The sequence below is a fragment of the Labrus bergylta genome, chromosome 11 (assembly GCF_963930695.1).
Source record: "Labrus bergylta chromosome 11, fLabBer1.1, whole genome shotgun sequence".
NCBI classification, from domain to species: domain Eukaryota; kingdom Metazoa; phylum Chordata; class Actinopteri; order Labriformes; family Labridae; genus Labrus; species Labrus bergylta.
Genome location: NC_089205.1, coordinates 17,852,798 through 17,873,140, shown reverse-complemented (window position 1 = coordinate 17,873,140; position 20,343 = coordinate 17,852,798). Strand labels below are relative to the sequence as shown.

Sequence of the window (20,343 nt, the reverse complement as noted above, 5' to 3'; positions counted from 1 at the left end):
GTCTATGTTAGCAAGGAAGGTATGAAGTAAGTTAGTAACTTCATCTTTTCAAAGAAGATCCTATGGTTAGCTGTACTCAAGCCCAGGGGATTTGGAAGATAAGACTGTAATACAATTGTCAACAGTGAGTCATCCCGACTTAGGGCTCAGAGGAAGAGCTGCTGGTAATAGGCCTGACACGGAGCAATCAATACCCTAGAAGTCCTCACACATGACAAGGTGAAAGTCTGAGGGGTGAACACTCATAACTAACTTCATTTACACAAACACCCAGCTGTTGTCTGGCTAATCTGTGATGATATGTATGGTATGGTTAAGCTTTCTCAGACTTTGTTTGCATTTTGTGGCAAAGTTTACAAGTTGAGAATACCTGACTCTTATATTAAACATGCTGAGGTGTTGGTACTGTGTCAAAGAAAAATCTTTAAAACCATCAGAGAGTCAAATTAGAAAAAAATTGATTTGGTTTTCTTTAATGTCAGTGTTCATTACAAATCTTTCACAAATATTCTCCTTATTAAACATGAACAGACCTCGTGTCCTAACCTGTTAACCCTCTAAATGAGCCAAAAAATCATGAATGAATGCCCTGCATGACTGAAATGCATGCCAATGCTTTTGCAAGGGAAGCCAGTCCACGCTGCCAGACATCAGCATGCCAAGGCCCCCACCTCAGCCAGCCAACCCGCCTACGATGCACCCAACCCCAATGCCTGTACCTTTTGGATGGTGGACTGACAAGGCAGTGGCTCCATGTATCTTCATGTAGCTGAACCTGGCCAGACCCTATGGGTGAGCCCCAGCCTATCCACCAGATGCCTACTGTCGAGCTGTCCCCCCAGGTTTGGCTACAAGGGGTTGCCCCAGTTTCCCTGATATAGGCAAGGTAGCTCTGCTCCATTCTACCTTTTCATGTTTTTTTTTTTTTTTTAAGCTCCGTGATTTTCTATTGATGGTATCTCAACACATACCATGGGGGGGAAGGGTATCTACTTTGGAGGCCTCACACTCTATCTCTTTGTAGATGATGTTTAACTGTTGGATTCATCCAACTGTCACCTCCAGCAGGTACTGGGGTGTTTTGCAGCTGAGTGTGAAGGGAAACAAATGGGATGAGGGTCAGCAAGTCTTAGGCTTTACTTGGCCATGGTTTTCTGATGGATGGTGGTGGATTACTCCCTCCGGGTGGGAGATAAGTCTCCGTCTAAAGTGAAGGAGTTCAAGTATCTCTGGATCTTGTTCATGAGTTGGTGCAACATCAGCAGTAATGCCTATGAGGATGTTATACCAGACTGATGCGGTGAAGAGTTGAGCCTAGAGGCAAAGCTGTCAATTTACCAGTCATTCTACATACCAAGAACTAGAATAAAGATACAAGCAGCCAAATTAGTTTTCACAAAAGGGTGGCTGGGCTCAACCTCAGAGAAAGGGTAAGGATTCAAAACACCCAGGGGGAAAAAATAGAGCTGCTACTCTTTTGCATTGAAACGTTCTTGTTAAGGTGGTCCAACATGTGACTAGGGTCCCAGACACCAATTTTGGAGGTTTTCCAAGAACATTCAACTGGAAGGAGACCCAGGGATGAATTCAGAGCTCACCTAAGAGATTACATATCCTGTCTGGCCAGGGAGTACATTGGATGTATGCATGGACGGATGGACGGATGGAAAGATAGATTAATGAAGGTTGATGAAGTGGAAGACTGTGTGTCTGGGGCCACTACGACATTCCCAATAGTTATGTAGTTGAAGAAAAAATGGAAAACTCTTGATTCCAGTGAGTTTAAAAAGAGACAGAGGAGATTGTCCTCAAAATAGTAAAGCAAAAAAAACAAGACATGACTGAGACCAAGATCATTAAAGGTCTGTACATACTGAGATGGAGCACAATGAGCTGATTGCAAACTTCAATGAAGCATTTCACTCAGCCTATATGTCAAAGTGTACATATCTGCCATCAGATTTAATTTCAAGCTCTTGTCAATTATAAGAACTACAAAATAGACTGAATAATGACTTCAACTTAAACTGCTACCACATGCTGATATAGAAAAGTGTTCCTTTTCTGTCAAGTATAAATCTCATTTTGATTTAAAAAAAGATGAGGGTCAAAGTTTCTTACAACCTGCTGTAACTCAACTTATTAATATTACTTTGAAAAAGCTTAATCAGAAACCTTTGGTGTGTAGAATAAATAAATCAACAGGTGTTCCTGCATTCATGGAAACAAGTACCTGTACTACTCTCCACAGCACCAACATAATTAATGTGATTCTTAGTTGCATAAGCAAATGTGTGCATTGGAATACATTATTTGTATTCAACACTTGTTATGTTATGACATAATAATGATATAGTTTATATTCTGGCTGGATGCTGCTCTCTGTTGTCACCATCCGCGTAGCCTATTACCTTTCCTATTACTCACATGATTGATTCTCAAACTCTGTGTCGAAACAGATGAGTCTAAACTTTACAAAGGTGTTGGAGGGGAATTCATTAAATCACATTAAATCACAATCATTTTCTCCGTCACACTCTCTGCCGTATAAAGCAGTTTGACTGACAAGATTTTTTATATATACATCTTCTGTGTTACAATACACATCACACATGGAGGGCAAGGTGGACAAGGAGGCGATAGTGTATATATATATATATATATATATATTTTTTTTTACCTTGGGTTGTTCCCTGTATTCATTCACATTCATAGATGTGGGACAATATTTTTTTAACAGAACAACAAACTTGTGAAATCAAATTCTGTATCACCCTGACAATATAACTGTCAATTCCAGACACACCAAGAGAAATAGAGTTAGAGAGCGAGGGAGAGACAGAGGCAAGAATAAGCAGTCTTGAATAGGTGAAATGACAAGGACAAGGGCAGACTTTAAGTATTATTGTCTATTCTTTACAAGCTGAGAATGATGGAGGACAGAACAACCTTCTTTAAAGGATATTTTGAAAAAAAGAGTGAAGTCAGACAAACAGCTCACCACTTTGAATTATCTGGATATAGATCGTTTTATCATGTAATGTGTAGAGGAATAATTAGAAGCATGGAGCATTTTGAGCCTAAAACATTAGCTGTCCAAGAACAAACTGCGGGGATGTCTGGAAAACAATGAGGATTATCTTGAGAATAAGAGCCCATGCCCTAGAAGTTAAACCTAACTCCCCTTGTCAACCTTTCATACTAAATCAGCCCTAACTAAAATGAATTAATTAAAAGAAGTGGATGAGCTTAAATCCATGTGGTTTGAATGTGTGTGTGTTGGTAAGAGGTCTGCAGATATATCAACAGGTGCTACCAGGATGCATGCACAGAGAAAACCATTTCTACAGGAAGTCAGGTCAAATGTCTGGTGGCTCCTAAAGGCATCACAACATGCACAATTCTTGGAATTTGGACAACATCAATTACATACATATAAATACATATACCTGAAATAACTGTTAAACTGCAAGTGAAACTATCAATAAAAGCCACTGAAATAAAAACCACATGGCAGTCATTACAGTGGGAACTTGCAGGCAGGCTTGGGAACATATAGCTTCTGAATAATTCATCTTTAGAGTTTTTCCTTTTTTTTTTCTCATTGCCTGTTTCTGTTTTAAATTAAAAAAAAAAACCTTCAATAAAACTACATTTAAAAAAATGGTTGGAAGGTGAAAATCTCAAATATAACACAAAACACAAATGGATCCGTAAAGTTGCTTTAAGTGCTATCAAGTTGAATTAGTGGTTACCAAAACTGATAATGAAACTGAACAAACAAAAGGTGTGGTGATATATGGAGTTGGAAATAAAAGGTAGACAAACGACATTTGACATGGGTACACATTGTCGCCAATTTGTACTGAGAAGACGATACCGTGTTTCCGTATAGCTGTTTCTTGGAGATCATACTGGACATAAAAATTCCCAGCTTATTTATGGAAGCTGACGTTCAGGCAAGTAGCTAAGCAGGCAAACATGTTAAAGCTGTATGCATGTGAGGAAGGGAGGAATGTTGTGTGGGCAACCATGTGACTTCATTTATTTGGGTTTTGTTATTCATGTTTTTGTACACGTGTGTGTGTATGTGTGAGTGTGCGTGCGCGTGAGTGCTGGCAGCTCTTCAGGCCCAGATGCATGACAGGGACTACAATGACAAGAGGGATCATGGGTATGTGGAGGGGACATCGAACATGAAGTACAAAACAAACAGGCATGAAGCTGTGGTGTGTGTGTGTGTGTGTGTGTGTGTGTACGTGTGTGTGTGTGTGTGTGTGTACGTGTGTGTGTGTGTGTGTGTACGTGTGTGTGTGTGTGTGTGTGTGTGTATGTGTGTGCAGGGGGGTGAAATCGAGATAGAGCGAGCCCACAAGCTTTCATCAAGACTCAAAATGACATCACAAAGCGAGACGCTGCTAGGGCCCAATCTCGTGCTCACTATGAGGCATGCCGACAACATATGATGAGTCACTGCCAACCTGACATGATTCATTCAATCCCGCCAAGTAGTTAGGATTGCTGGATACAAATCACTTATATGGAAGCCACTGAGCACCGATTGAGGATGTGTCTCACGTGTGTGAGATTATGTACGTTTGTAATGGTATTTTGTATGCATGGATCCATCAGGCAAGCATACAATTGTGTGCATAGCTCTAGTGCAAGTGATACAATATGTTGAAGTTAGAGAAGTTGCATGATCTTAATCACTCTAAGTAACAGAAATAAACAAAATATGCCTTTACAAGAAGAAGCCTTACAATCCCTGAGGAGCTTTTCATATCCCCTGATTTTCATCCAAGCATGTTTTTATTTCCATCTCTTTGCTCATTGTGACCAAAGTGCCAAGATTACTACATCATATGATTAAAGCACAGGACATTAAAGGCTGGTTCTAACTGGAGTTAATGGCGAGAGAGGAAAACAAACAGGAACTGAGAGCTTTAGCACACAGAATAAAAGAAACAATGTTGGATAAAATCTGAGTAACATCTTTGTGCCCCCAGTGCTCCCCATGTCCAGCATGTCTAAGTTTGATCAACGCAATCAACTAATGCTCCACCTTTAGAATCACATTAACCAGGAACAGTGCCCCGAAAATTACCAGAGCTGAATCAATGTAGCTTTTGTGAGGTGTAACTATTTGGATTGTTCAGCTTTTAAAGATGGGAATGGCCACAAAAAATAATCTGACATCCCCACAGGCACTGTCCACATTAGCTTTAATGATGGTCAATGAATAGTCATCTTTTCACATCCATCGTCTCCATATAGCCTTAGTAAGAAATGGACTGTTGCCATGTATAAAGAACACACACTAAATTGAGGGGAATATATAGATCATCGTTTCACAGTTCGGATCACTTCAGAACTGACATCTACATATCTCAGAGTTAACAAACAGAACCACCTGGAAGACTGGAAGCAGTCAAAACCATAAGTGGGCAAGACAAAAAAAAAACCTAACTCAAGACGGGTAGCTGTGCAAGGAAGTTGATGAGCGTCTTGAGATGATTCAGGGGAAACAGATTAGGCAGGGGAGCAGTCTGGCAGATCGTTAGTCAGGGATGTCAGGGCCAGAGATAAATGAAGTGTCAGCAGAGGACAGAGAGGGAAGAAAGAATGGTGGTAGAAAAGGGGAGGACAATGGAGGGAGAAAGGAAGATACAGAGAGGGAGGAAAGAGAAGATATGAAAGCTGTGTATGGAATTTATAAGAGAAATAGGAGTTAGCTTTAAAAGATGTGAAGGCATTCATAGAATATCACAACAATGAAAGTAGGCTCTCAATTACATCTGAGTTGTACAACACTCACAATTACATTTGCTGAAGTTTTGTTTCATTAGTAAATCATGAGTATGTAATGTAATATTTATATGTGCATAATTAATCTTTCATGCCCCTCTTAAGCAACTTGTATATGCATCATCCTTCTTCCTAATGCTGCATGATTGATTAATACCAGTTACAACTTAAGTTCTAAATGTATTTCTAAAAAAAGACAGACTATAAGACTTGTAATGTGTTATTAATATTAGAGTATGGTTTTCTGATTTTACAAGCTGTGTGCTCGGAAACTGCGTGCAACTTTGTGACAATACCATGTGTAGCAACTTGGTGTCTGAAGTGTAAAGTGTTTGTATTGCAGCACATCCGAGGGCTTTCATCCGTGGGCCTTAGGCTGTATCACTAGTTCTAAGATACACTATCTGGTGCTGCTTCGACGCGTCTTGAGTGGTGAAGGGGGATTAGGGACTGGGTAGACTGTTGCTCTCGCTCTCTGCAACCAGTTCTGAGTATTTAGCCGAGTAGCTGCCTCCTTGGAGCTGAATTGTCTCCATAGGTCATGGACATCAACAAAGTCATTGACTAACTGAATGGGAAACTCGATGCAAAGTGGTTTAGCTCTCGAGAGCTCTGACCAGGTGATCTTTCAGGTTTCAGCTTCTCTCTTCTGGTCCAGGCCCCTTGTTGCTACATTCAAACCTCTTGCTGGAGGGTTCTTCCTCCAGCACTGCTCGTATCTTGTCCTGAACCAGCTGACACTTCTTCTTCCCACGGGCCTTGTTGTCACTTGGCTTGTGAAAGCTGCCTGGTCCTGACCATTTGTTTTAAACCATTCAGCTGTAGTGATTGATTAAACATTTGTTAATCTGAAAATGTGAGATAACTTCTTGTAATTTGCATGGTAGAAGTGAATCCAAAATCAGAACCACAGTTTTTTACTTTTCACTAAATTAACACAACGCCTTGTACAGGACTGTTTTCTTGATCCCACTACGGCCTGCTGATGCTGGATTTCAGACCATTACCGCTTGTTCCCACAGTGAGTGATACACTTATTGCCATGGAGTCTACTATTTATTTGTTTCATTCAAAAACGGATATAAATGACTAAATACCGCATTAGACTAAAGTGTTGCTAAGTTGCACGTTACTGTAATGGCACTACTATTTGCAGTAACTAGTAAGGATTAGTTACTTTCTAGATTCAATAATGCCGTTATAATTACAGACAAGTCGAAGCATTCGCTATGTATATGAAACAGCCGTGGGCAAGGTGAAGCTAACGTCAGTATAGCAGAGTCCTGGGAGAAAGAACATTGCACCCAGTAAACAAACACAGGCAGGTGACCATTCAGCTGCAACATTTCTGTCTTGGAAAATTCCGACATTAGCTTCCTCTGCTCAAGTTAAACGATAAGAATGTAGCAGTGAGCAGTAGTCTATGTGCAGGAAGGAAAACTTAACTCACAAGAACGAAGCACCGAGCTAAACAGCAACATGCTTTAGCTCAGCAGATCAAGGAGACACTCCACACAAACAGTTGATTGATTTAAAACACTGTCTGCTCCATGATGTGTAAGCCGGAATATAGACTGATAGACAGGTATGTTGACGGCAACATGCTTCATATCAACTGTTGAGTCTGTTGCCCTCAAAGAACTAGTTAGTAAAATACCGACATGTTGAAAATCACTACAGTGTTACTTGAAATGTGTGAGTTGTTACAGCCCAATTACACCACAGCAAGACTAAATAATGTGAACGTCAATATGAGGATTGAAGCAAAAATGTAACGCTTGGCATCAATATCAATTTCAGGCTGTTTCATTTCGAGCTAAAAACTCCTCATAGGAGATTTAAATAAGGTCCAATTCGAAGGTCAAACCTCCTGCCCAAGCACATTTAAAATGGTTGAAGTTATTGGTTTATTTTAAAAATTGCAGAAATATATTATCTGTAAGAGACGTAACTGCAAGTTCGTCTGACTTGTGTGTCTGCTCTGGTTAATGAGAGGCTGTGGTAGGAACACTCTGACAAACGCTGAAAAACTCAGTTTATGTAACCAAAAAAGAAAACATCATGAAGACATGAACTCTGTAACATTTGTAAAAAAAAAAAAAAAATCCCTATAAATATTCCAAGAGAAAGCAAAGTGAAGGGTAGAGGCTCACATCTCTGAGCTTCCTGTGGTCTGTCTTACTCTCCATTATTATACATTTCTAAATTTATGTTTAGTATAATAATACAGTAGTTATGAACTCTGCTGTGTTTAAAAAGTACAGAAACTAAATCCAGTTAAAAACAAAACTGTTAAAAGAATAGATAACTTTGCAGATACTATCCTCCAGAGCTATTTGAAAATCACTTTAATTCTCCATGGAGATGACAATCTGCTTGTGTACAGAGGCACCGTGAAGCTGAATTTAGTCATACTGATGCCAAAGCACACAAAATAATATCAGAGCCAAAACTGGGTGCACGCCCGTTAATCCGTAAAATATTCATTGTTGCATTTTGTTAACAAATTAATCAAATTAAACAACTTCTGCAGTTCTGTATAAAGACTGGCCCCCTTATTTAAGGAATAATGTACAGCAAGTCGGTCATTTCTGAGTAAATAAACCCTGACAGGGTTGAAAAAGGCACTGTTTGATTATGCTGTTTGAATTGGGTCCATAGCAATGGCCATCTACAAATTAGCCTAATTTGCTAATTAACTTCATTGATGGAGAAGTGAGACAAGGTGAATGGGGACCAAGAATCAATGCAACACTGATTGAGGTTTTCAGCCGTGTTGCTGTCAAAGTCTGTCACCATTTTCATCTTGATTTACAAGTCTGTAAACACTGCCAGCTGAAACAACGTTCTGCTTGGTGTTTACATCATATCTGCCAGAATTTCTTTTTTTTTCGGGTCCAGCTCTTTGAGGCTTTCATCCTCGTGATTATTTTGATATTGTTTTCCTTGTAGTTTTTCCCTTTTACCAACAGACTGTTATCAGATCCTCTGGACTCCATTCTGCCGATTGAGATCACTAGACCTTTTGATTCTATGATCACAACTTGGTTACAAAGTGGCTTTGCTTTGCAATAATTTGAATGTTCCCTTTTTTTGGACAATTGTATTTTTGAAATGCTATTTTTTTTTCTAACTTGCTTCTGGACAAAAATGCTATTGGTCCACTTGGAATTTTAAAAAATCAGGAATTCAACAGCAACAGTAACTAAGCAGGCATGGTTTAAGCATAAAGCCATTAAGAAATACAATGAATTGGATCAATCCCTTATATGATTTCAAGAAAATGCTGTTGACAGCAGCTTGGTGGGGGATAAAGGGGTCATCTTCGAGTATCTCCCATTAATCTTTGGTCTACGCTTTGTTTTCCAGCGCAGCAACTTTACAAGAACGTGACAAAGGAGCTTATTTTGTTGTAGACACAAAGTAAAAAAAAAAGAAATGCAGGTAAAAACAGAGAAGAGAGATACAATAGGAGAGGTGACTATGTCGAGGGCTGCAACCGAAAAACATGAAGATGGCTGCAGCCCACTCTTAATGAGTCATAAATCAGCTCGATATGAATCATCTCTACAGCGCTTTTAGAGAAAAGTGTTAAGAACCTCATTAATTTCCATTAAGGAGCAGCTATCTGGTAAGTTGACCACAGCATCAAATTCTCTGAGCTGCTATCATTAAGATCTCAGGAGAACTCACACAAAGCCTCTATGTGCCTACACACTAAAACGCTTTGATTTGGGGTCACCCCTTTCATTTTCAGATCAGATAAGGGGCGGGGATATTCCCATAAGGAACAACAGCCTAAAGATTCATAATAAATGCTGTTCATTTCAGAGACATACTTGAAATGTAGCATTTCTTAAACAAACTGAGTCATAATGACTCAACTGTCAGCCTACCACTGCTTTGAGAGCAAATTTGCAAGCACTTCCTTCAGCTGCCTCGCTCTCTTTGTCTGTCTCTGTCAGCTCCTTACAGGCCAATGTCACAGTCAAAATATGCAACAGCCTGTATGAGGCATCATTCACATTGACATCATTTACTTTAAATCACCACAATGAAATCATGATAAAACATGTCATGGGAATAATTTAAGAATGTGAAATAACTGATGAAAATGATGCCACATTGAAATTGTGATTACATGGTATCATAATGAGCAGCTACAAGAAACGGATCTCAAACCTTGAAACTGTGTTACACTCAATACAAATAAAGAAAGCAATGAAAATCTAAAGAAAAACAAGTTATAAGCATGAGATTCTTTTGCAGATAGCCATGCAAAACAAATATGACTACTTTATAAATATGTAATTTAATTCCTTTAAAAAATAACCACAAATCCCATAAAAAAAGACAGAATCGATTGTGTGGATGAGGGATAACCTCAGCTTATTCAGAGACAGAAATGATTGTCAACTCTCAGCATGATGACTTCATCACTTATTCACAGTGAGAGCCTCGTAGGCTTTCCACAATCATGATAATAAGAAATGCAGCAGCAGCAGCAACAACAACAGTAATAGGAGCAATCATAATAACTGTTGTGTTTTTGTTTGGTCCAGAAGAGCTCTTGAGTCAATTGAAGCGAGGAGCAGCATCTTAAGCCACAGCAGTCACTACACCCAGCATGTCTCGAATCACATGCAGGGAGGAGAAAGATGTATTATGTCTAACAATCTCTCTGTCTTTGCTCCTGTTTTTCACTCTATCCATTTCATCAAAATCAGCTCATCAATTAAAATGTACTGTTTTCCTCACACTTCTGTGCTCCTGCAGGTGTGAAATCAATATGGCCTCTAAATATCCCCACCATCCCCGTGTTTGCTTACCAGAGAGGTGAAGATGTAAGTGTAGTAGACTGACAGCATCCCCAGCTCCGATGCCTGTAGAGCAAAACCACAAGAGGGGCAGGAGGGGAGAGATAAAGAGAAACGTAAGAGATATTAAAAGGATATTTAAAGGGCAAAAACAGAAATTCAAGGATTGGCGTTTGAAGAAAAAGATGTTGAGGGAGGGAGGGGGAAAGTACAACAGAAGGCACAGGTAGTCAAGAATAAAGGGTTTCTGGAAAGAAGTTGAGAGGTCAGTGATTCGGTGTAACTCAAGCTCCACTCTGCAGCCGACAGATCAAATCCACATCTTGATAAGACGCGACACATTCTTATCTGACAATGGCTCTCTATGGAGCAATTAATTTCAGAGGTGCTTTAGTATGCTGCTCAACGCTCCGTCTTATAATGTGATTAAATCAAAGTCACAGTGAGGAGCAGTTGTGAAGGACAGTGTGAACTTTGCATAGCTTAATTTCTTTAAAGTTATACGAGAAAAAAAAAGGAAAACTATAGTGTTCTGTCCAATTATTCTGTTATGCACATTTTGATTAAAACCAATAAGTCTCAAGTAGATATACCATATATCAAGCCAAACTGTTTTAAAGAAGATGGATTTTTTTTTTTTTTTTCCAAGAGCTTCATTTGACCTGAGTAAAACTCCACCTGGAAATAAATAAACCCTCATGCCCTCTGGGACACATTTCTGAAAGAGCATCTTTTCCAAATACATATGTGATAAACTCCTATTTAGCATTCGCGCTAGCATTTGCCTAGGATTAGGTATCGTTAAAAAGAGTTTTACAACAGGTATTAAGCTGTCATATCTTCAAAAAGGTAACATCTGTGGGGTGTGAGCCATTACAAGCATATGCCGCTCTGTTCTGCAGGAGCATAAATAATTAGTAAGAAGCAGAAACACACCAATCAACTGCAGCCAAAACATTCAGATACAACGTTCACTCTAATACTGTGAATGACCTTTCAAGATGTCTCGACAAAACATTATTTCTAATATTTATTTAGCATGCTTAATTGTGAGACTGTCATCAACTGTCATATTAGGCTTCAGGATACTGTAGTTGTTTATTAGAGTCTATCCAGGTGTTACACAGTAAGGAAAGCTAGCCGCTGTGTTTTTCCCCCCTTAAAGAGGCATTTTAAACAACTACCGCTTCAAAGCACTCCATCTTGGTCTCTTGTGACCTGTAACACGATACTTAAAAGAAACTGACATTCTTTAAAACAAACAGCTAATGACAAATGTACTGTTGTTCTCCCTTCACTGCATTTAAAACCAGCTCTCCTGCTGTCTCTCTCACTTTTTGCCTTCTTGTTCTATGGTAGGCTTTGGTCAGAGTACACACACTCTGCACGGTCCCCATACTGGACTCACTGTCTGCAGCTGTGTACAACAATGGAGGCCTGACTGAATGAGATTACATTCAGAGTGTCAACACAACTGACCTAAACCCCTCTGAATGCTTAAACCTCAGAGAGGGAGACCTTTGTCTGACAAGGGTTTGATGCAAGATGTGAACAGACAATTGAGGAGGGATATCCTGCATGACAAAAGACGATGCTGTCCCAGCAGACAATCTGGTTGCTCTCATCATCATCTGAGACTGGCAAATACAGTATGTCGGGCACAGCTTTGATGTGTTTGGCGTCCTGATACTCTACATGACAGGCAGGACCGCCAACTTTCCACCATCCTGCTACATGACTGTCTCTCAACAGAAAGAGACGCTGGAACAGATAAAGGGGACACAATGGGTGTTTATACAAGACCACAGGGTGAAGGTGAGAAACCAAAGTTATACTGTCCCCTTTGCTTTTTGAGTTTCATGAAACATGAAGAAATGGAGAACCAGAACAAAAAAAAAGAAAGCAACATCCTGCTGTGAACTCCTGCTGCTGCTCTGTGGCCTGGGGTTGCCACAGTTGCCATGGTGACTGGATGACCACTGATGGCAGCATGAACACTTGATTGAGGTGAGAGATTTTGATTGTATACTTCTGTGAGAGAGACTATAGCCACCCCCCCCCCCATCTTCTTTCATCAGTTATTGTCACCTCCACTCTAACCATCCATCCATCGTCTTTTAGAAATAATGAGGTGTGTATTAATTACATAGAGGCCATATGTTGCTTCAAAAAACCCTAGCTTCATCAGCTCTCACCTTCATGGATGCAATGCAAAGTCTCCAACAAGAAGAAGCTTCTCCATAATGCTCTCAAGGTAAAGATTATAATTACTATGTTCCATATATAGAAAACATATGAAAGTCGTACTGATGTTGTTCCTGACAGAAATACTGCTCATTAACGTTCTCAGGAAGTTGTGTTTCTCACATGATGAACTCGTCGTTATACAGTTTTATTCATTTATATTCAAAGGTGTTTAAACTTACCCATACTCATATGGGTAAGAGATAAGGACATGAAAGAATCTGTCCTCTTAATCTGCTTCCCTGACTGAAACAGCAGTTTGTTATAATCCATGACATTCATGATATGAAAGAAGACAAAGGGGCTTCTTCATTTTATAAATCTGTTTTTTTTTTAATTACACTAATCCACTTAACTGTGCAGGATTCTCATTCATGGAAGCTGAATCATTGGGATACAACTTGATTTAATGCTCTCGCCCATTCCATTTGATATAACAGGTTTGTTAAACAACATTGCCTCAAGTCATTTGCCTTTTATTTTGGGACTATGTTTATGACCTCAGGCTCTGCAACCCTGACTGCCAAAAGTGCTTGAATACATGTAATCTGTTTCTGGATTCAAGAGGGCAAGTATAACATTTCTGTGAAAAAGATTTTTCCTTTTATATGTGCTGCACAGTATTCGTTGAGTCATAATGGAAATCCGACTTCTATCTCTCTTCAGGTTAAAACTAAAAACCGGAGCAACTTCTTCTTCAGTTAAAAAAGTATATATTTCCTAACCCTTACATCTACTTTAAGCCTTGAACACTTTATGCCACTGGCATTTTCACTTACTTCTCGTATTTGGGAGACATGAACATTTAAAAAAAAAAGAGGAAATTGGAAAAGCTATGATAGCAGACCATGAATAAAGCTCTCAGTGCATACATGACCAGGTATCACTTAAATCATACTCACCCGTTCCAGAATGATATGTGACATGGTGGCATTGGCATCAACTATAATGGTGGCAGTCTTGTCGTCTCGTATCTCCTTCAGGAGCGGGGTTGGGTCCTGACTGTCATCGAGCATGCGCACAGACAGAGTCTCCTTTGAGATGAGGAACTGCCTGAGGAGCTGCTCCAGGTTCAATAAGCCTGCAGATAAGCCACACACACACAAACACACACACACACAAACACACAAACCAGAGGGTTTCTTATATCGAAGGCAGGACTCTTCAAAGGTTGTGAAGTTTTACATAAATAGTTTAGAATAGTTAGAAAAAAAAATACGTCGCCATTACTTTCATTGACTTCTCTTTGAGTTTAATAAAGTCATTCACATTCAGGATGCATGCATGTGATTAAATTATGGATTTAATATGCATATATGTGCTAACAGATGTGCCTATTGTTTTCCTTTGAATTGCAGGTGTGATAACAATGAAGTCAAAACACTTCATCATCAAGAAAAAGTCAACACAATACCTTCAGTGAACTTGCCATCAAACCCAAAGGGACATTTCAGCAAATGATTCTTGCTGGGCTACTGGGTTACTTATACATATAGGAGTTAAAAGCTAACAACCTGAAAGATTTTCAGGGCAGGACACCAAGGCATGTTGTTGTGACAGTTATGTTAGTGTCCCCTTGGCAATTTGGCAGATCTCATTACACTCATAACATTTTTTGACATTGGCAAGGAGAGCCATATGGAAAGGATGTGACTTATTGGACAAGGACGCGCTTTAGCTGAGTCTTCACCTGCTTCCTTTCATTTTAAAATTAATCATTAAACAGCACTCGAGACTTTTGCCTGAGCAGAGTTTTTATGTGATTTTTTTTTTGCCATGGCGACAGCAGATCAGTTGATCTATCACACAGAGACCAATTTTAGGGGGAGCAATTTGAAGTTGTCAAGCTGGCTTCTTTAGCTTTTCCACGGCCCATTAACACAAGATATAGCAGCATCCCCGTCCCCAGCATCATGTCTAATGGCTTCTGCAATTATGTCTCTGTCTGCCTGTCCTTCAGCCTGTCCGTATGCCAGTATATCATTGTGTGTGTGTTTGCCTTCCTCTACATAGCTTCCTACATATGTGCACTCATGAGACATCACTCCTGGCTGCGGCTTGCTCGTCTGCCTGAGTCTCAGAACCTGTCGGATCAGCTTCATCTGTAGAATTACGCAGAAAAATGTGATGAGCTTGAAATAGCTTCGACTGAAAACCACTCTTTTCTACGTCCACACTCTGCAGCTTCTCAACGGGCATCACATACGAGTTCTCATCATCAAATTCCTGACATCACACTGCTGTACCAGATGTGGCTCACGGAAGAGCATACACACATTCACACACATAAATAGAGTTATCACAGAAGAAAAGCTCATATTCACTTTAGTGTTCAAGCACGCGAGTCATAGGGGTGGAGTCAAAATTTTACACCAGGGTTTTTAGCAGCCATAATGTTCCCTCACTGTTTGCTCTGGTGAACCAGATTCAGTCAAATGGGAAAAAAAAAAAACTTACATCTGAATGAAATATGTACTCTTTTTTTGGTTAGACTTGTGTCTGTCCCCGTCCAGAGAAAACACACAAAAAGCAACCTGTCCCAGCACTTCCCCTTCACCTGTCAGGTGGTGGTTGTGCTGATCTTTACAGCATACATATGCATTCATTAAAAAGCAAACAGGAAGCAGGAAACAACTTGTACTGTAGTGCAGAATGACTCACAATGAATTGCATGTAGGACATGTATCTCAGTTTAGGCCTGTAGGAGAAGTGGAAGTGCTATATTGCCAAAAAAGGGACCAAGTTAGATTTAAGCTCAGGTAAATTTCATTTGTTGTTCGTTGGCCTCTATGCAGTAAATGGATTTGCATGGGAAACTTGTTTGGCAGGTATCTGAATAACAGTGAAATAAAATATGAGAGGAGAAAGAAAGGGATCAAACGATCAAAATGACAAACATGACAAACCCCTCTAGACCAAATGGCTAATCATTTCTTATGTTTTGCTAGTTACCTCAACACAGGTTGGAAAGTGAAGTCCTGGGTGCCAAAGTCCCAAAATTAGGTTATAACAAGTATGGTCTTCTGAATTCACTCTGACAAATACTACACTTCTAACATCTGTGCACACAATCTCCGCACACTCACGCTCTAGCAGTCAACATTTGTTGATACTGAGCAGAAAAAAAATGTCACAAAAGCCAGCAGAATAGTTTGATGCTTTTAAAACCACAAAATGTTGCAGCTAAAAACAACCCTATCGTCAACTCTAATGTTCACATCGCTTCCCTCCACATTATTATCATTATCAGTTACAGCATAATTAGCATCATCAGAGACATACATACCCTCCCCTTCTATTACCTTATCCCAGCCATTCTCACACCCTTTAAAGACTCCTTTTCACAAGTCAGTGAGGCGTCTCTTTCACCTTTTCAATGCTGATTACAGGTTAGAAATGACAATCCCACACAGCGTGCGGAACACTTAGAGACAGCAGGACGTTGCTGAAAAACCTGCGAGGAATGGAGAATTGTAATTTAAAAATTATTTCGCAGACATTCATCAACACAAAGTGTAATTATAAACCCCAGTAAATCTGTATGAGCAGATTAGAGAGAAAACCTGTTAAAAGAAGTGGCAGGGGTATTGTTCTTGAAGGGTCTGCAGTGGGACAATGCAGTGATCGTATATGGCAAACTGTGCTCCCCAGCTGTGCTTATCAAAAGTTGAAAAGATGCGCTGTAAGCCTTTGAAGCCTGCTGTTTTGTTTAACTTAGAAATCCTCTATCTGCTCTGAAGCTCCAGTAAGATTTCAGAGCTTACAGATGCACCAATCCCCTTTCTGATGAAAGTGCACTGCTGTCGCACACTATCAGGGCTTCACAGACAACATGCATTTAAATGTTTGTGGTTTGCAGTGTAAATGTGAGCATGCAGGAGAAGGAGTCTTCGGATACTTTTCTGTCTTTTTACATTAACAAAAAGCACACATCTGCACAACGTGTGGGGCCACCCGGCAGGTTAATAAATCCGACCACGTGTATGATACTCTCGGTGACAGTAACGTACCACAAACTCTGTCACCAATACTGAAGGTTAACTAGATGAATGTGCGTCCCGATGTGCCCCATGCCTCAGGGCACGGCTCCTCCTCCACTCCTGCCTCCTCAGCCATGGCTGGAAAATATTCATGAATTGGCCACGCTCTATTAGGCTGTCACAGGCTTGAGTGATTAATGAGGTTGGCACATGTGGATGAGCCACGGACAGCATGCTGCAAACTGACCGACTGACTGGTCGAGCTGACGGAGGAGAGGTGGTGCTGAGAGAGCTGAGGCCAAGGTTGAATGGGTTTCAGCTGATGCTATTGCTGAACACACACCTTTACACACACACACACACACACACACACACACACAGGAAAACAAACACACACAAATCCAGGCACGCTGCTGTTTTCTGCATTTTCTATTGAATGAAAAAGAGCCACATGAGAGAATGTAATCAATACAGCTGCGTCATTTCCTGGACGCTTTCCCTCTTGTAGAAAACGTGTAATTTATCTGTGGTTTCCATTCTACTCTCACCCCAATCACTCAATTTCCCCTCATTCACATATGCTCAAGAGCATCCTCTCCTCTCCTCTCCTCTCCTCTATCCACGTCTCATCTTTGCTCATTTTTTTTCTTTTCATATGATTTCATTTATTTTCTAGTCCTCTCTTAGCCTACTGACACAGACAAAAAATACACCACCAACAATCCCACCCAAACATAACCGAAGAGTAGAAGGAAATTCATGTTTAATTTTTGTTCTCAAAACTCACAAATATTAAAAACATTGGGTCCCAAAAAGATTGACCTGTTATCACTGTTCTCTCCAGAGCTGTATTAATCCACTATCTGTGAAAAATAAATTCAATGAAAATGATCTAAACCTTGAATTGGGCGAATAACCAACAGGGACAGGAACGCTCAGAGGAAAAATGATGTATTCTTGACTCTCTTGTAAGATTAACTATTCTTTATGCAGTTTCGCAAAAATATCTGGGTGCGTGAACACAAGCGAAGAGTTTGTTAAAACACAAAAGTAATTGAGTAATCGAGTAATTGTAGAAAAACCTCATGTTAAAAGCTGTAAAGAGAAAAGAGACACTAAAGTTTAAAGGTAGAAGAAATGAGAATTATTGTTGGGGTTGGCTTCACAGTGGCTCTTTGCCATCTCTGGCCTGTCTGACAAACATTTGATGTCTCAAGACTAATTCCTTTCTTCAAAGACTTCTGCTGCTTAGGAAAAAGGTCAGCAGGTGACACTAAGGGTCACGGTGCCTTTGTCTGGGAAGTTGTAATTACTGGTTGCTGGATTATACGAGGGTGGGAAGAGGCCACGATTTAATCTCCCTCTATATTTACAAAAAAAAGAAGAGATTTTCAAGGTTTTTTTAGGTCACTCAGTTCAGTAACATTAGAATTTAACGATGCCTTTGACAAGTTGGCGGTCAGATCTCTGGTGGGTGTTGCTGCAAACCTCATCCTTATCCCTTTTATTAATCTTAAAGATGTTTTTCAACAAAGGGAGTCTGTGTTTTTATCGTGTACCCGGAGTCCTGCTGACATGATACATGATACAAAAGGTTGCAGACATTTTTTTACACGACAAACTGCAACATGCTGTGTCATTATTTTATGTACGAAAAATGTTGCCTTTGGAAAAATGACAAAAAAAATTGCAGTATTGTTGATTTATTTTGGGGCGGCAGACATCTGACATGCTACTGTGAGGGATTTTTTTTTTTTGCAGGGGAGTGCAGCAGCTCCTTCAGATGGGAGTGTGTCACAAGGTGAGATGTTGATAAGCACTGCATCTGTTGTCTGAACACAGTTGGTGTGTGAGAAGCTTATGTGTACGAACACGTGTTAAAGAATACCAGACACTAAACAAAAATGTTTGCACTTTGTTGGCAGATGTAGGGCAGCGTGTGAGCATCCTTCCCTGGTGTTTATCATAGCGTGTTTTGTCGTGCACTCACAGTCAGCCTGTGCACAGATGAGGCAGGCGGTGGTGCCGTTAAAAAAGGTGAGAAGGCCGGCCACAGCAAGGCTGATGTCCGTGTTGGTTGGACGCAGGTCAAGCGTGGTGAATCGGGGGAACTGAACCTTTAGAATGTCCTCTGGAGCCACCTTGACGTAGGGCACCTGCGGAGAGATGCTGATGTTAGACTATCTGTTGCTTTGGAATCATTCACAATTGTTTTTGACATTTTGCATTCATGTTCAACTTTTTAAAAAAAGAAGCAGACGTCTGCAGACAGGACAACCTTAAAAGGATAAAAACAACAGATCATGTCAGTTTGAACTGCAGAATAAAAATAGTTCCATGTCATCAGACAGACAGAAGAAAAACAGCTCTGTTGAAACAGGTTAAATCAGCTATGATATAGTATACTATACAAGTAACCCATGGGTGTGTGGTGCATATTTGGAACACATATTTTTCAGTGACTGAGGCACTGAAGCTCATGTTTAGTAACTATAAGGATCTAAAAACGTATTTTTGTTCCACCCACACAAACAAGCCCTTGTTAGAGAAATCTCCAGGTATACGCCCCCTCACCCACTGGTACAAAACATTTGCTTCTCCAGCTCAATATGCAGCAGCTCAACAGTGTGTTTCAGGTTAGGCTTTATATAACACACTGACAAGAACATAACACTGACCATACAGACAAATGGGTTGATATTTTTTGGTATGATATCGTTGTTGTTTTTGTTTTTTGTTTTTTTTTTTGGGGGGGGGGGGGTTATCATTATTATTATTAGTTATGTTTACTTACCTGGTAGAAAAAAAAACTTGTGTTTATTCCACAAAGCTAGATTGAAACATATTGTCCAAAAACTGTAAATTCCTAATTTGGGCAAATTGCCTTTGCACTCAAGGTGACAATGAGGTGAGAGTGTCAACGTGCATTTGCAGTTGACAACCTAAACTCTTCAGTCGGCAGACAACAGCAAGTGCTCAGCTGGACCCAAGTTGGTGTTGGGCGGTTACAATGCTACAAGCAGCTGTGAGGTGAGGGTTTAACACAGAGCTAGACGACCAGGAGTCCAGACAATTACATGTCAAACAAAAGGTTCATCTATAAAGCTGATCAACAAAGGAGAAAAATGAGGGAATGGAGGTTGAAATTTCAAGTTCCAACTTGAAGTCCAACATAACCAGTACAATAACACATGAGAAGATACAAGGAAAATCAAATCAAACAGCCACAGAAGGGATTGAAAACAGGGACTTATTTTACAGAGTAATCAGGTAAAAATAAAAGTCGGGCACACAATGACAAATGATGGAATCAAGACCAGGATAAGCAGCACAAGAGCGAAGTTTGTACGACAAGATAAAACAGGAAATCACAACTGAACAACCAAATGTAAATGAAATACATAAAAAAAACAAGAAAAACATGACAGATGTGGAAGCAAGAAACTACAGGCAAACGGCCTGAAGGTAGAGCAGAAGTGGAGCAGGGGCCTTCG

General features: G+C 40.1%; 1 protein-coding gene across 2 annotated transcripts in view; it reads right to left on the bottom strand.

Moving 5' to 3' along the window:
* Positions 1-20,343, bottom strand: part of grik4 (glutamate receptor, ionotropic, kainate 4) — a 237,777-nt gene that overhangs the window by 55,812 nt on the left and 161,622 nt on the right. For both annotated transcript variants that reach the window (XM_065960396.1, XM_065960395.1), the window contains exons 6-8: positions 18,840-19,005; positions 13,772-13,950; positions 10,638-10,691 (exon numbers count right to left, since the gene is read on the bottom strand). In XM_065960396.1, the coding sequence (XP_065816468.1) occupies positions 10,638-10,691; positions 13,772-13,950; positions 18,840-19,005 (399 nt within the window). The remainder of the gene's footprint in view (positions 1-10,637; positions 10,692-13,771; positions 13,951-18,839; positions 19,006-20,343) is intronic.